The sequence below is a fragment of the Papilio machaon genome, chromosome 10, assembly GCF_912999745.1.
Source record: "Papilio machaon chromosome 10, ilPapMach1.1, whole genome shotgun sequence".
Lineage (NCBI taxonomy): Eukaryota > Metazoa > Arthropoda > Insecta > Lepidoptera > Papilionidae > Papilio > Papilio machaon.
In genome coordinates, this window is record NC_059995.1 from 637377 (window position 1) to 652783 (window position 15407).

At 34.5% G+C, this 15407-nt stretch overlaps 1 protein-coding gene across 3 annotated transcripts; it reads left to right on the top strand.

Annotated features, from left to right (window-relative positions):
- Nucleotides 1-493: 493 nt before the first annotated feature.
- Nucleotides 494-12950, top strand: LOC106713830 (sodium-independent sulfate anion transporter-like). Of its 3 annotated transcripts, none has more exons than XM_045679653.1 (14): nucleotides 494-720; nucleotides 4776-4910; nucleotides 6455-6525; nucleotides 6993-7185; nucleotides 7983-8087; nucleotides 8387-8505; nucleotides 8577-8712; nucleotides 8906-9070; nucleotides 9452-9613; nucleotides 10087-10227; nucleotides 11099-11244; nucleotides 11654-11806; nucleotides 12475-12628; nucleotides 12871-12950. In XM_045679653.1, exons 1-14 carry the CDS (start codon nucleotides 687-689, stop codon nucleotides 12903-12905), a joined length of 1749 nt encoding a protein of 582 aa, XP_045535609.1. In that variant the 5' UTR covers nucleotides 494-686; the 3' UTR covers nucleotides 12906-12950. The 3 variants fall into 3 exon arrangements, with proteins under 3 accessions (XP_045535609.1, XP_045535610.1, XP_045535611.1); XM_045679654.1 differs by lacking the exon at nucleotides 494-720 and adding an exon at nucleotides 3363-3434; XM_045679655.1 differs by lacking the exon at nucleotides 494-720 and adding an exon at nucleotides 4187-4325.
- Nucleotides 12951-15407: the final 2457 nt, after the last annotated feature.

The window sequence follows — 15407 nt, forward strand, 5'->3', positions numbered from 1 at the left end:
GTTTTGTGTGCTTGTGTTGTTCTACGTTGTCTTTGTGTTATATATGTAGCATTGTTTAACTACATCGCTATATTCGCTGAAAACAGACGCAATAAAAAAATATTACATTATATTCATAAACTTTTCACAGATTTTGAATTCGTTTACTTATTTGTTATCAGACTTTAATTTTGAACATTGAACAAGTCAAGTTTTATGTAAAAATTTAAATTAACCATTTTCCTATTCATCATGTTCTATATTCAAAAAAAAAAGCCATAACTGTGGGCATCCACTGCCAAATAAACTTGTATCATGGTTATCAAACATGTTATACTTATTCATATAGTGATAAAAACTGATAAAAAATATGAATTGGCAATAACTTACAATTTTGGTTTAATAAAAGCCTAAAGTATTTTTATGATTTCTGTGGCAGAAAGATTAAAACTTTTAATTTATGCCATATTTGCCAATTTCCTTTGACAACTTTATGTCAGTGTCAGATTGACAATGACAGTAAAATAAAATAGGTAGTTTCTGTTTCTGCCACTTTATGCAAAAACAAATAATAATCATGATAACAGAACAAAGTAATAACAATCGATAGCAATGCTCTAATGCTACGTAACATACTACTATTTTGTACTGAGCCCGACAATGAACCTGTTTACGTTTACGTTTATGAATACAGACTTGCCTAAGACATGGACAGCGATGATCCGCGAACGCCGCTTTTAGGTATGTTTATGAAGAGATTGTTTTATTGTGAAAATGAATAAAAATCACACGCTGTGTACGATGTCCGTTTTATTTAAAGGAAATAAGTCATGTCTGTGTTTCATTAAATATTTTATAACATATTATGTAGCTGCTTTTTTGTTGTTAATCGACTTCGGTATTGAGTAAAGGGTTTTACGGACGATGCAATATGTTTGTAATTTTTATTTTAAATCCAGTTTAGAGTTTGGTGACAGTTCAGTTATTGTGACAAAAACTGTAGAGCAGTGATTCCCAAACTGTTTTGGACAAGTGATCCCTTTTCCAAAATGAACTGTTTATTACCAAATGACCTACTTTAAGATCAATTATTATTATTATTATTCATTATGACTTAGGTCAATAGAAGAAGACAGAGTGAGAATTAGCACTGCTTTAAGTTCGATATCGACCCCTTGGGGATGAAGATCCCTTTGGACCCTTTGGTGTCATAAAAGTCAATTTTTATTAAATATAATAAATAATATTTCATATATCTATTTTCAGACTTCTATGAGATATAAATGAGTATGTATATCAATACTAGGTTTTATTATAAACTACATTATTAGTTATTAATTTGAAATTTATTCGTGCATGAAATCAGGTGTTTGTGTGTGAACATTTTAGTTTATGCAAATACATTAAAACCAGGTACAATTTTAAAAATTTACAAAAATAAAGATAAAATCAATAGTTTTACTGGAAGTTACATTTAAAAATATCATCAAGCCAAATTACCCCCTTAATTGAAAAAAAACAAATTAAAATATTTTAATTAAATTATGATGTAAGAATTTTTACACTATGTTATAGACAACAACATAAGTATAAGATTTAGTTTAGTACTTCTTATCTATATTAGTACATTCACCTTAATTTAAATAAAGAATGTTGAAGCATTAACAATATGTTTATGTATTTATTTCTTATTTATAATATTATAAATGTGAATATTTAGATGGATGGATGTTTGTTTGTAGGTATCTCTGGAACCGCTCAACTGATCTTGATGAAATTTGTCACACATGTAGATCATAGTCTGGAAGAACACAATGGCTAATAATTAAGTTTTTTTGGAACGAAGTTCCTTATCGCGCGTTGTGAAAGGGGGCTAGACGGAAATAATTCTTACGATAAGTTGTCACGACACTTTTTGCTATAGTAGGTATGTTAACGACGAATGGGCGCTACTTCACCATGGCAACGACGTGACAATATATAACGAAAATTCATAGAAATAAAATGTACTTGTGAAGACTTAAGTTTTTTATTCATAGAACAAACATTGGTTCCTTCACTAATTAATTGAAAGGAACTTCGTTCCATCCGGGTGTCCCTTTACACCTCTCAAGTTTTTTTATTCAATGTAGTTCTGGGCTACAGGTAGTGTCATAATATTTATGAAAATGAAACTGTTTTTAATTTTTTTGGGCTTAAATATGTATTGTTGTTGAATAACTACCTTTAGTTTTATTGGATGTGAATTTGTATGATATCTTTATTTTTCCAACTTATCCATTCCCTTTCCTGTATTAAATACATTTCTCCTTCCCATCCTTTCTTTAATAGTGTGGTATAGAATTATTCACATTAGAATTAAGTCTCTAACACGTCAATCATCAAATGTTATGTGATGATTTCTTTGACAACAGATATTATTGTTTTTTTTTTATAAGAGAAGGAGGCAAACGAGCAGCGGGAACACCAAGGTGTACATCGACGCCCATGGACATCTGCCATAACAGAGGAAAAGCAATCAAAGCAAGATATGTTGTCGGCCTTGAAGCTTCTACCAACATTAAAATATTAATTTGTACATTGTTTTTGTCTGCAATTATATTATGTAGAAACTCCTTGACTCGGTAAGATTTGGAGAAATTAATTGTGGTATAAGATTTTGATTAAATAGCTTAAGAGGCTTAGCTTTGTGTAGTTCTTATCTAATTAATATGAAGGCTTTATATTTAAATCTACATTTTCATTGTCGTTATCATTTTAGCCTTGTACATCAGTATTGAAGACAAGCCACTGACTAGCTTTTTTTGCCCGCAATAGCGTCCGCGTGGAATGAAATAAAATAGTAATAAATGTAGCCTATGTTACTTAGGGATAATGTAGCTTTCTAATTGAAAAATAATTTTTGAATTCGAATTAGTTGTTTTTGAGTTTATTATACACAAGCTGTAGCCGAGACTCCGCGCGAAATAAAAAAAAAACCTTATAAATAACCTATGTGTTCGTCCAGACTATGTTCTACATCTGTGCCAAAGATCCGTTGAGCCGTTCCAGTGATAACTTCAAACAAATCCATCAATCTAAACATTTGTATTTATAATATTTGTAATGTATAAAAGTAAATCTTTTAGTATAGATAAATATAAAAATTTTGTTTTAGTTTACTAAAAACAAATGATCCGAAATGACTCACGGTTTTAGCACAAACATTGTATGAATAAAATATTTCAATGATATGCATATGTTGTTAATATTATGCATAACAGTAAATAACGATAAGTGTAGTTTTATAAATTCGTCTCAAATATCGCCTCGCTTGCAGTGTGCACACACTTTACACGTGTCATAAGTTTCTTGCGTGGGATGTTTAGTGTTATTTTGCGTTTTTATGTCACAAGAAATTTTTTTATTAAAACGTTGTGTTTAGTTGGAGGTTGTTGTAATGGGAGATTATAACGGTAATTATAAATTTATTTTTTTATTTTAATTGTTGGTCAAAGAGTATCATATCATCCATACCTATCACAACAAACAGCGCGATCTAAAGTAACCTTGGTCAAGTTATTTCAGAGACATTTTTAGCCGACTTCAAAAAGAAGGAGGTTATCAATTCGACTGTATTTTTTTTATGTGTGTTACCGCGAATCTCCGCCCCTGGTGGTCCGATTTTGATAAAAATTATTTTAATCGAAAGGAAGTGCTTGCAGATGGGTCCCGTTTTTTTTGTTTTTTTCTTAAATAACTAGAAGACTAGTAGATTTTGAATTTAGCTTCAAAATGTGTTGCGAAAATTAGGGACATTTTTGCTTTCAGCGCTTACGTAGGCTAAACTATAGGACCTTCATAATAATGATGTATGGAAGAATTGTAGCCCTTTAAATGTGCTCAATAAAAGTACGCGATAGCATATATCTATCTATTATTTTTCTCACAATAACCATTTTTTTCTTTAGAAACATCAATTATGTGTCAATAATATATTGAAATGTTAAGATCCAATTTCCACTTAGCGGATAGAGGTTTACGACTAACATCTATTTTCACTGGCGCAACCACCGATCGTCTAATATTTAATGTATTTTAGTCGAGAAATTATGACGAAATTGTATGTTTTTTTTTGTAGTTCAAAGAAAGAACTTCCTTTCATTCTGCCATTCGAAATTTTAAACTTTACATGTGAGTCTTGTTGTGTGATACATGCATATCTGACAGTCGTGTTCAAGATTCCCAATGATAGACACGTCTTAAACGTAGCTTGTGAAGTGTGTTGTGTTCACATTATTAGTATAGAGTTTTGTTTGAATTATATAAACGAATGTCATAAAATCAGTACCCAATGTTAACACCTGGTAAGGACATGTCCTTTTAGATATAACAAAAAAAAATTGTTTTTTTTGAAAATTCTCTATCTCTGTAACCTGAGTTTCTCGCTTAAGGAAGTCGTCCGTCGGGAAATCTCTCGCTTGTAGACGTTTCTCACTTATCTAGGTTCGACTCTATTTAATTCATAGCTCTGTAATATGGCATCTAATTTAGTGGCTAATTAACTAGGACTATGTTTTCACTGACCTTTTTATTATGTATTTCTGTAGCTGAATATAGGAATGTGGAAAGTTGAATCTTACAAAAAGGTACTGTATTGAAGCTCGATTGACCTGAAATCTTTGTGAATCTTTTTGGTGATATTAGTCTTTCCATATTGCTTTATTCTATTTATTTTGGATATAATATATAAGTTTCCTATGTGTTAGACATATTTTTATTATTTATGTTTAAAGAAGCATGTTCGTACTGTGCAGGTCACGAGCGTCAGAGCCGGGTGGGTCGTGTGGCGCGTAAACTGTGCGGCCTGGAGTCATGGCGCAGGCGGGTGCCCATTACCATCTGGTTGCCGACGTACAACCTCCATTGTTTGGGCAGGGACGCCATCGCAGGTTTGTTACCTATGAAAATATACATTTTTATTCTTTTTTTTATGAGAAGGGATAAAACGTGCTGTGCGTAGACTTAAGCAATTTGATGAGGACATCCGCAACACTAGAGGAACTGCGTTGCCAGCCTTTTAACAACACTCCCCTTGGTGTATACCATAAAAACTTTTTTGAATTGAATGATGCTTACGATTTTAAAGTACTACGTACATTCTGACCTCCTTTTAATTCCACATATCAATTATGTAGTTTTAATCATGAGAGCTTCTTAAGTGTCGAGTTGTAATCTCTTCAAATGACTTGTGCATATCATGCGGAATGTTATCTAACAATGTTTCTTTCATATTAATATTTATAATTAAATTGAAATAGTAACTAATTTTTGTAGAATTTTACTAATATTATAAACTAGCTTTTACCCGCGACTCCGTCCGCGCGGAATAAAAAATAGAAAACGGGGTAAAAATTATCCTATGTCCTTTTCCTGGTTCTAAGCTACCTGCTCACCAATTTTCAGTCAAATCGATTCAGCCATTCTTGAGTTATAAATAGTGTAACTAACACGACTTTCTTTTATATATATAGATAGATGCGAATGTTTAGATGGATGGATGTTTGTTACAAGATATCTCCAGAACTGCTAAACAGATATTTCTGAAATTTGACATAACTAGCTACTAATTAAGTTTTTACTTTAACTCCGTGCGGGAGGAGTCGCGAGTGAAAACTAGTAAGGCTATGTATAATATTAGATTTTTTTTAATACCGCGCGGACAAAGTCGCAGGCAACTGGTGTTATTATATAACTGTGAGATAATACATCTATATATATAAAAGAAAGTCATGTTAGTTACACTATTTATAACTCAAGAACGGCTGAATCGATTTGACTGAAAATTGGTGGGCAGGTAGCTTAGAACCAGGAAAAGGACATAGGATAATTTTTACCCCGTTTTCTATTTTTTATTCCGCGCGGACGGAGTCGCGGGTAAAAGCTAGTATACATATAAAGTTGTTTGTCAGTTTTGTCGTAATCAATGAAAGTGAAATCTTTATTGAATTTGTTTACGGCGACGAAAGTCATCAGACAGGTTTAATACATAACTAGCTTTTGCCCGATTTCGTCCGCGCGGAATTAAAAAAAAAAACTTAATAAGTAGCCTAAGTATTCTTCCAGACTGTGTTCTAAATCTGTGCAAACTTTCACCAAGATCCGTTGAGCCGTTCTGGAGATACCTTCAAACAAACATCCATCAAAACTTTCACATTTATAATATTAGTAAGATTGAAGCGAATTCTGCATATTGATGTCCAGCGTTCGAATCCAATCCGACGCCTTCTGAGTTGTTAATTGTATGCTAAGGCCATCCCTTAGTATACTTTTAATATGAGACATAAAACGTATTTTTAGAATTTAGATCATTTTAAATTATTCAATATTGATTTATTAATTGATATACCTAGTACTATTTTATTTAATACTAAATTATTTTTTAATTAAAGTTTTGATACTTAATATATGTTTTTTTCGGTAATTTCGGTTCCAGGTATTACGGTTGGTCTTACATCCATTCCACAAGGCATTGCATATGCTATGGTAGCCGGTTTGCCACCACAGGTATGTTAATTAAGTAAGAGAATAGCAAATGAACTAAAGTCACATATTTTTATATTAAACTAGCTTTTACCCGTGACCCCGTCCGCGCGGAATAAAAAAAAATGCACACAAGATAAAAACGTTCCTATGTCCGTCTCCTAGTTCTAAGCTACCTCCCCATAAATTTTCAGTTAAATCAGTTCGACCGATCTTGAGTTATAAATAGTGTAACTAACACGACTTTCTTTTATATATACACTACATTTATTTACCTTGATTAGATCTAAATAATCTTTGACAGTGATATTTGGTCTGCATTAGATGGAAGACAGAGACATTATCAAGAAACTAGTTTTTTAGTCAGTCAAGTCTCACATAACCCCAGTCTTTCACCCGGAAGGAGACTTTTGACCTTTTGAAGATCCCTCCGCCCAAAATGTACTTGACCTGTGATTAAATCACCAATAAATTTGTATTTGCAATTCCAGGTGGGTTTATATTCCAGCATATTCCCAGGATTCGTTTACGTATTTCTCGGTAGCTGTAAAGACGTGACAGTAGGGCCCACGGCCATACTGGCGGCTCTCCTCGCCAAGTACGTAGCGATGTCTCCGGACTTCGCCTACCTCGCCGCCTTCCTCTCCGGCTGTGTTATAATGCTGCTAGGCTTGCTGCAGCTAGGTCAGTGCGATAAAACGAACACTAAGCGAGTTTTGGTGGCAAACGAGAAAGCGGCCACTTAAAACCTTCACTTCAAATGCATCTTCTGTTCAATTCACTTCCCTTCCCATCTTTTCCTTACAAGTATAAGATGGGAAGGGAAAGAGGACTAAAATTAGGCCTCCGACAAACACACTCATTACACGAGACGTGAGATTGCTACTACTTGACGTGTTTGACCTCAGGCAGGTTTAATTTTACTATATCCTTCTAGCAATACCTAGGTCGGTTATCACACTTGCTGTTGTACTATGACGTCACTAAACGAGACTTTCAGTATAAACTCATAGTCAAACCTAACAGACTTCTTTAATGATAATTTTAACAGTGGTAGATCCCGCAACAATAATATTTGTTGGGTACACAAATGGGTCGGGTCGACCGGTGCAATACCACAACCACGCAGAAGACAGGCGTCAAGTGAAAGCAATTCCGCGTAAAGTCTGATGAGTGTGGTACCGGAGGATTATTTTAGTCCTCTTTTCCTTCCCACCCTTTTCTTATAAGGAAAGGATGGGAAGGGGAAGTGGATTCGTTGGAGGAGGAGATGCATAGGAAGGTTAAATAGTCTCTTTTTTGAGCGTCTTCTCCTTCGTCGATTGAGGGTAGGCAACGGATCTACAATTGCGAATGTCTATGGGCAGCGGTCTCTTCGCCATTTCGGCGAATTCATGTGGCCGCTTGCTCTTTTGCCACTTTTTAATATAAAAAAATAATTTCTTAAATGTTCAGGGTTGAATATAGTATTATTGTTGTAGGATTTCTGCTGGACTTTATCTCGAAGCCAGTGATCAGCGGATTCACGACGGCAGCTGCGCTTCAGATCTCTGCATCTCAGCTTAAGTCATTGTTTAGGATTACAGGTATCATTTTTACCTTTATTAAAGTGCCCTTTACTAATTTCTATAATACTAGAGATTCCTGAATACTAGATTAAAATAACGTCGCATACTTTCAATGTTATATTTAGTACTTATATCTTACTAATATATAGATGTATGGATGGATGTTTATTTCAAGGTATCACCAGAATGGTAAACAGATCTTGATGCCATTTCAACATAGGCTACTTATTACGTTTTGTTTTAATTCCACGCGGACGGAATCGCGGGCGACAGCTAGTTGATACAAAGTAAAGATTAACTGTACATTATGTTGTCAGGATCTTCAGGCAACACTTTCATCCAGGCCTTGATCAACTTCTTTACTAATATAAAGACGGTACATTTATGGGACAGCGTGCTCGGTATCGCGTCTATTATATTCCTGTTGTTATTAAAGGTACGTTTAAGGGTACTCAGAGTAGATTTAATTGATATTTAGATATTTTATTTATTATTAATTATTTACAGCGTGTTAAAGTCCGCGGTCATTTGTCCGGAGTTTGTCAGTACGTAGTGAGAGGCAGGAATGCTCTGCTGGTCTTCATCACCTCACTCCTCGCCTACTTCTTGTATAAAGGAGGTATTACACCTTTTGCATTAACTGGTAAGTTGAGTTGAATTAAAATTGTCGTTTGGTAAAGTTTAAGTAAACTAATTCTTGAATATCCTGCTCGAAGGACCAAGTGTTTTAAATTCGAAATAATATCTATTAATTCAAAATAGTTTTATTGTTCGGTCTATTGACTATTTTGGGAACCAAAATTGTACAATTTAAGTTATAATTGTAAAATTTTTAGGTAAGATAGAAGGTGGTCTGCCTACGTTCGGTCCACCTCCTTTCAGCACTGTTGTCAACAACCAGACCCTGGGATTCTCAGACATGCTGCAGACCTTCGGCTTTGAAGGTCTCGCGATGCCACTGGTCGCTATATTGGAGAGCATTGCTATAGCTAAGGCATTTGGTAACTAGATCTATTACTAACTAGCTTTTACCCGCGACTCCGTCCGCGCGGAATAAAAAATAGAAAACGGGGTAAAAATGATCCTATGTCCGTTTCCTGGTTCTAAGCTACCTGCCCACCAATTTTCAGTCAAATCGATTCAGCCGTCCTTGAGTTATAAATGGTGTAACTAACACGACTTTCTTTTATATATTACTAATGTATATTTAATTAAAAATAACGGCCGAAATCAATATACGATCTTTAAAATCTATCTGAAAGTTATACTTTAAAAAACAGTTAGTACAGTGAAAGTCATTGTCGGTTATGCATTTAAAGTAATTAAAGTTAAAATCTTTAATTAAAGTTAATAAAAGAATCCTAAGTGAGATTTATCTTTAGCGGGCAGTAAAGCAGTGGATGGCACACAGGAGATGTTGGCATTAGGTGCTTGCAATATGGTGTCATCGTTCGCACAGAGCATGCCCGCTACTGGCTCCTTCACTCGCACCGCGCTCAACCATGCCAGTGGGGTCATGACACCTGCGGGTGCATTCTTCAAAGGTATACATGTTTCCAATGATGGATTTCTTACACATTAAATTAAAGAATCTTAATTAATATCCTATGTTTTCTTTCAGACTATGTTTTACATCTAGTCCAAATGTTAACGAGATTCTTTCTCTTGTTATAGTCCATCCTTGAAATCTAAACTTTCGCATTTATAATATTAGTAAGGTTTCTACTTTTTAGTACCGTACCGAAAAATAACGTCTTTTGAAATGACACATTTTAAAGAATCTTTATTGTTTTTACACAAAATAAGTTTTAGAAAGGGATGCGACACAATTTTTAGAGTTGCCATTTAAAAACTTAAGTACAGATATCATGTATGTCATGGATGGACTCTATATATCTTCATTTTCTATCTCTGGCTATCTCTTTACTATATCTATGTATGTTGTCTTATCATTTGTGAGGGTTCTGACCTCATTTGACTTCTCGGATGTACTTAAGTACAGTATGTTGTGTGTCAGCGAGCCTGGTGCTGGTGGCGGTGACGCTGATGTCGGAGGCGTTCTTCTTCATCCCGCGCGCGGCCCTCGCCGCCGTCATCATGGTGGCAATGCTCTCCATTATAGATTTCTCCATACTTACCACGCTCTGGCGCAATAATAGTGAGTTGATACATATTATGTGAGGCTCCCGGAGATGAAGTAGTTAAGATTTTTTTTACTAATATTTTAGCAGAAAAAGGATATTTTTTCTGTAACTGTACAACCGCGAACTACTCTGACTGTACTCAAATTGTTCATATAAATGAGGTATAGTCCGGTCGCGGAGCACGAAGAATTTCGTACCTCTTTACCTACTGACAGAGGTTACAAACATTTTTGTATTTAGTGCGGTTTACATGAATTATTTGAAGGAGAAAGAAAAATTACCAACTTATAAAATATAGTTATTATTATTATATAAATCATTTATTTAGATTTAATAATACAAGTAATAAAAATCTAGACAAGTATCTAATAATAAAAAAATCAAAAATCAGAATCCGATTCCTCTGTTTCGGAGTAACTGTTACTTTGCTCTATTGTTCAATTTCGAGAAGTGAAGAATTCATTTGCATAATATTTTAAAACCAAAAAGTAACTATCGGAAAGCCGGCAATAAAATAGATGATGTTGCCTGCACTTTCGTCTTTCAAATATTCGTTTCGATTGTTCATTTCGAACTAACCAATAATTAACCTTTTCGGTAATCCTTCTAACGGAGCCCATAAAATTTTTATTATGCAAACAAACAAACTAAAAGTTTACAATTCCTGAGGACGGCGGCCTTTGTTTCTGTGCGAGCGAGACTAATTGTATTTACGCGGGAGTGACAGAGACAGGTAATGCGAGTTCAATGTACGAAATTCTTCGTGCTCCGCGACCGGACTATAGCTTTCTTACAATGTGTGGATTTAGTAAGAGAACATTACATTAAGTGACCATTAAAGAACTGTGAGTGTGGTGTTAAACATTGTTTTCCGTGTGTATGTAGAGAGCGAGGTGTTTGTGTGGGCGCTGACTCTGTGTGTGGGCGCGGCGGTGGGGCTGGAGTACGGTATAGCGGCGGGCGTGGGCGCAGACGTAGTGCGCACTCTCGCCCACGCCTCGCGCCCACACATACACCTGCAGCCCTGCAAGGTGACTACATCAACTTTACATTATAATCTTGTATCAGCTGATTTTTGAATAACTGAACACATTTTACTATTTAATATAGTGGAATATACATGTATAGAGAAGATATGAGATCGTACTTTTAGACATGATATTTTGTTCGCTTGTCATCTTTTACCACTCGGTTATTTGATCTTAAATGAGATTATATTTCCTCTTTCAAATAGTTGGTGACAGTGTAAATTAGGTACAGGGAAGGGAAAGTGGGTTTGACGGAGGATAGGACAGAAAGGAGAAAATATTCTCTTTCTGTGCGTCCCTGTGATTGGAGGTAGACAATATATCTGCAGTTGCGAATGTCTGTTGGTAATGGACGCTTCGCTATTTCGGCGAATTGCCATCTTAAAAATGGTTTAAGTAAAAGTTGGTATAGGTGGGTACTGCGGTGTGCTCTCGCGCAGTGTTGCCAGCGCGGCTGCAGTACATGTGCGGGACGAGGACAGCTCGGAGGCTGCGGACTCAGACCTCACATCTGCTGCTTCTTGATGCCAAACATCTCAGACACATAGATATCGGCGTTGCTGAGGTTTATATCTACTATACATATCTTCATCATCAGCTCAATATGCATCCCCATTGAGCTCGGAGTCTACCCTAAGTTAGGGGTGACTAGGACATTGTCAACCACAGCCAAGTGCGGGTTGACTTCACACATATCATTGAATTTCATCTCAGATATGTGCAGCATCACGATGTTTTCCTTTCACAGTAAGAACGTCGTATAAATGTACATATGTAAATCATCGAAAAACATTTCTATATGGCAGGATTCGAACTCATGACCTACAGATTACAAGTCATAGTGCTTAACTCCTGAGCCAGCGAGGCTCTTAAAGATCGACATATCTTAGGGATCCTCTATTCATTTAAATTTTGAAGAGAGAAGGAGTTTTTAGGACTAATCACGGATTATCACCAGAAGATGAGGAAGGGGAGGGGAAGGGTTAAAAAGTTTAATATTCTTTTAATTATATTAAATTATACTTGTATTTAAAGATAATATACTAAAAAAAAATACTGTTCTCTAAAACTAATAACTTATTTTGTAGATACTCGTAACTACAATAGTTTAATGATGGAATTGAATCCAGGACTTGCTAAATCGATAGTACTTAACCATTACACTATTAGCATTAGGTTTTTCTAGGTTTTTTCATAGTAAAAAGTCTAATAATTTATGTTATTTATTTGTAGGACATTATAACTGTGATATTAGAGTTAGAGAAGGAAGGTCGCAGAGTTGTGATGTGGAACTTTGAGGCAAAACATCAGCAGCTCTTTGAGCAGATCAATCCTGATATGAAGGGGAAGTTCTTCAATGGGATTGCAATAGAACAATTTTTATCAGGTCAGTTAATAAAAAAAAAACAAATTTAAAAAAATTTAAAACTACCTACATATTTTTTTGTTTTATAAAGTAATTTCTATCCAATTTTGACTATTGGAATAAAACCAGTTGATAATAAAAAATACTAACAACTACTTACGCTTATGACACTCAGGAATGACACTAGTATGTTAAATGACACCTCACTCATTAAAAAATTTTCCAGTATTTTTTTACGTATATTTTTTAATTTTTTTTTCCAGAAGGAATCACTCGACGTACAAGCGTTAATTTTTAGATATTGTACATATTTTTTGTAATCAAATAAGATTTTTATTAAGTAAGAGAAATAAAAAATGTTGTTAAACTTTATTTTAATAAAAATATAAAATGACAATTTGTTTGTTTTTATCTGAAACCTAAAACAATTTTTTTTACTTCTAAGTTTTTTACTTTTTACTTAACGAAATTATATCTGAATAATGTTTACGTTGTTTCAGAATTGATTGTTAAATCTTATTCTACTTCTTACTAAATATTATAAATGCGAATGTATGGATGGATGGATGTTTGTTTGAAAATATCTCAAGAACAGCTTAACAGATCTTGATGAAATTTGGCACAGATATAGAACATAGTCTGGAAGAACACATAGGCTTATTATGTTTTTTTTTAAATGCGCGCGGGTAGAGCCGAAACTGGTTAAGCGATATTCCAAGGGAACATCATATTTTTCTCGCTTAAAGAGGTTTCTCTCCCTGAGTATCGCGCTTATGGAGGTCATCCGTCGGGACTGAACAACGTTATCCAGGTTCGACTGTACTTCTAATGTACAAATAACAAAATAAACTTAACAGTAAGCTTACATTCAAAGTTTACAACTTAAAATCCTATTCCTAAACTCGAAGAAACATCTAAAAAGGTAGTAACAATAAAAAAAAGGAACAAAATGTCCGTGGAGACGCGCGCGGCATTAGTTTTTGTTAGTTTCAGCAAATAACAGAGTTCCGAGCTTCTCTACTGCACACCTTAATGTCATTTACGTGCCAGAGCGGGGGTAGATGTAAAAATGCATTCCGTGCGATAAAACGTACAGCGAATATCACCGCACACGACATCAGGATAAGCCCCCATATTTATTTCGAACACGCGAGATACGTAACAACGAATATAGCATATGACTTTTATTTAAATGAACAATTGAGGTTGGAATAGGTTGATGTTAAGTTTTTACATTAAAAAGAAAATTATTTTGAAGACCTGTGCCAAAAAAAATATTAGGTCCGTTTTTAAAATAAATGAAAAGATTTTTTTTATTTTTGAATGTTATACGGATATTTTAACTTAGTTTTTAAAAGCTTTGTCATTTATAACTTCAATATAATTATAGCTAAAAACGCATTTATTTCTGTAATTGGATAGGTCATTACTTAGAAATGACAGCTTTTGTGTCGTTCCAACTTAAACGTGCCTTTTGAAGTTCCTGACAATTAATTCTATATCTATTAATAGTGTGAATTTTCACCACCGCTACCAACCGCAACCATCAGCGCCAAAATGGAGAAGATCGAATAAGCACAAAATATCACGATTTATAGCCTAACAATGTTAGTGTAAAGATGAAATTTAACAAATTTTTTTTAGAATCCGATAATTTTATCTACTCCAAGCAGATGTGTCATGGAGTTGTCCAGTGTTAGTTTTTTTTTTGATAGAATATTTGATACCGCTAGCTGTGTCCAACACATTTAGAAATAAATAAATTACGTTACTCGCATACAAACAGTTGGCTGGAGTTAAAAATTTTTTTTCGAAGCCTATTCCAATAAACTGGACTCGTACTATTCCAATCAAAATTGAGCGGCGAATAACTAAGCACAGTTTGACAGTTTAGAAATGTAAAAAGTGTACAAACAGTATCTGTATCGAAAGTTGAATAAATAATATTTTTTGACGATTGTACAATCATGTTATTTATTCACAAAATAGATAGCGTGAATAAACTTACAAATCGGGTAAAGTATCTTTAGAGTGTGTATGTTCTTTGCAACTGGAATGGCAAAAATTAATGGTAAATAATCTATATTAGTTATAATGTTAGAAAGAGAGCAGCATAAGAAAAGGATGTTAGAAAGGAAGCTAAAAAACATAGCTAACACCAATAACCCAGAGGAATAGGCAGCGATGACCGATTTCATTTGTGCGCTGTCTCTACACCTCTTGCCTCGGGATAGAAAAGAACCATTGTTTTATTTTTTTTCTAAATATACTTGACAGATTCACGTGTTGTCTTTAATAAATAAAAATGTGAGCCGTCATGGGACGCCTGGCAGATGTGAAACATCGTACAAGTAATATGCATAAAATATTAAATAAATAAATAAATAATAATAATAATAATGATAATGACAATGATAATAATGATAATGATAATAATGATAAAAATTCCGTCGCCTCGGCAAGCGTCGCCACGCCAACGATTCGGTTTACAAGTGATCCTATAGATGTTTCACATCAAAATTGTTCTGTGGATATATTTTTAGAAGCAATGCTAATCTTAGTATCCTAACTTATATTTAGTAGTTACAGTTTATAGCAGTATACCGCCATCTGATAAGTGATGTGGCGGCAATCCGAGCGCGGGGCAATATGTGCACAGGTGAGCGCCTCCGTCCCCCGTACCCCTGCTCCACCTCACATCGCAAATTACCGTCAAATGGATATTGCTGAATTTTCAACTCGACCTATTTTATAATCAGTAACAGAGAGCAGAAGTTAGTTATTGTTTCAGTTGTGGAAT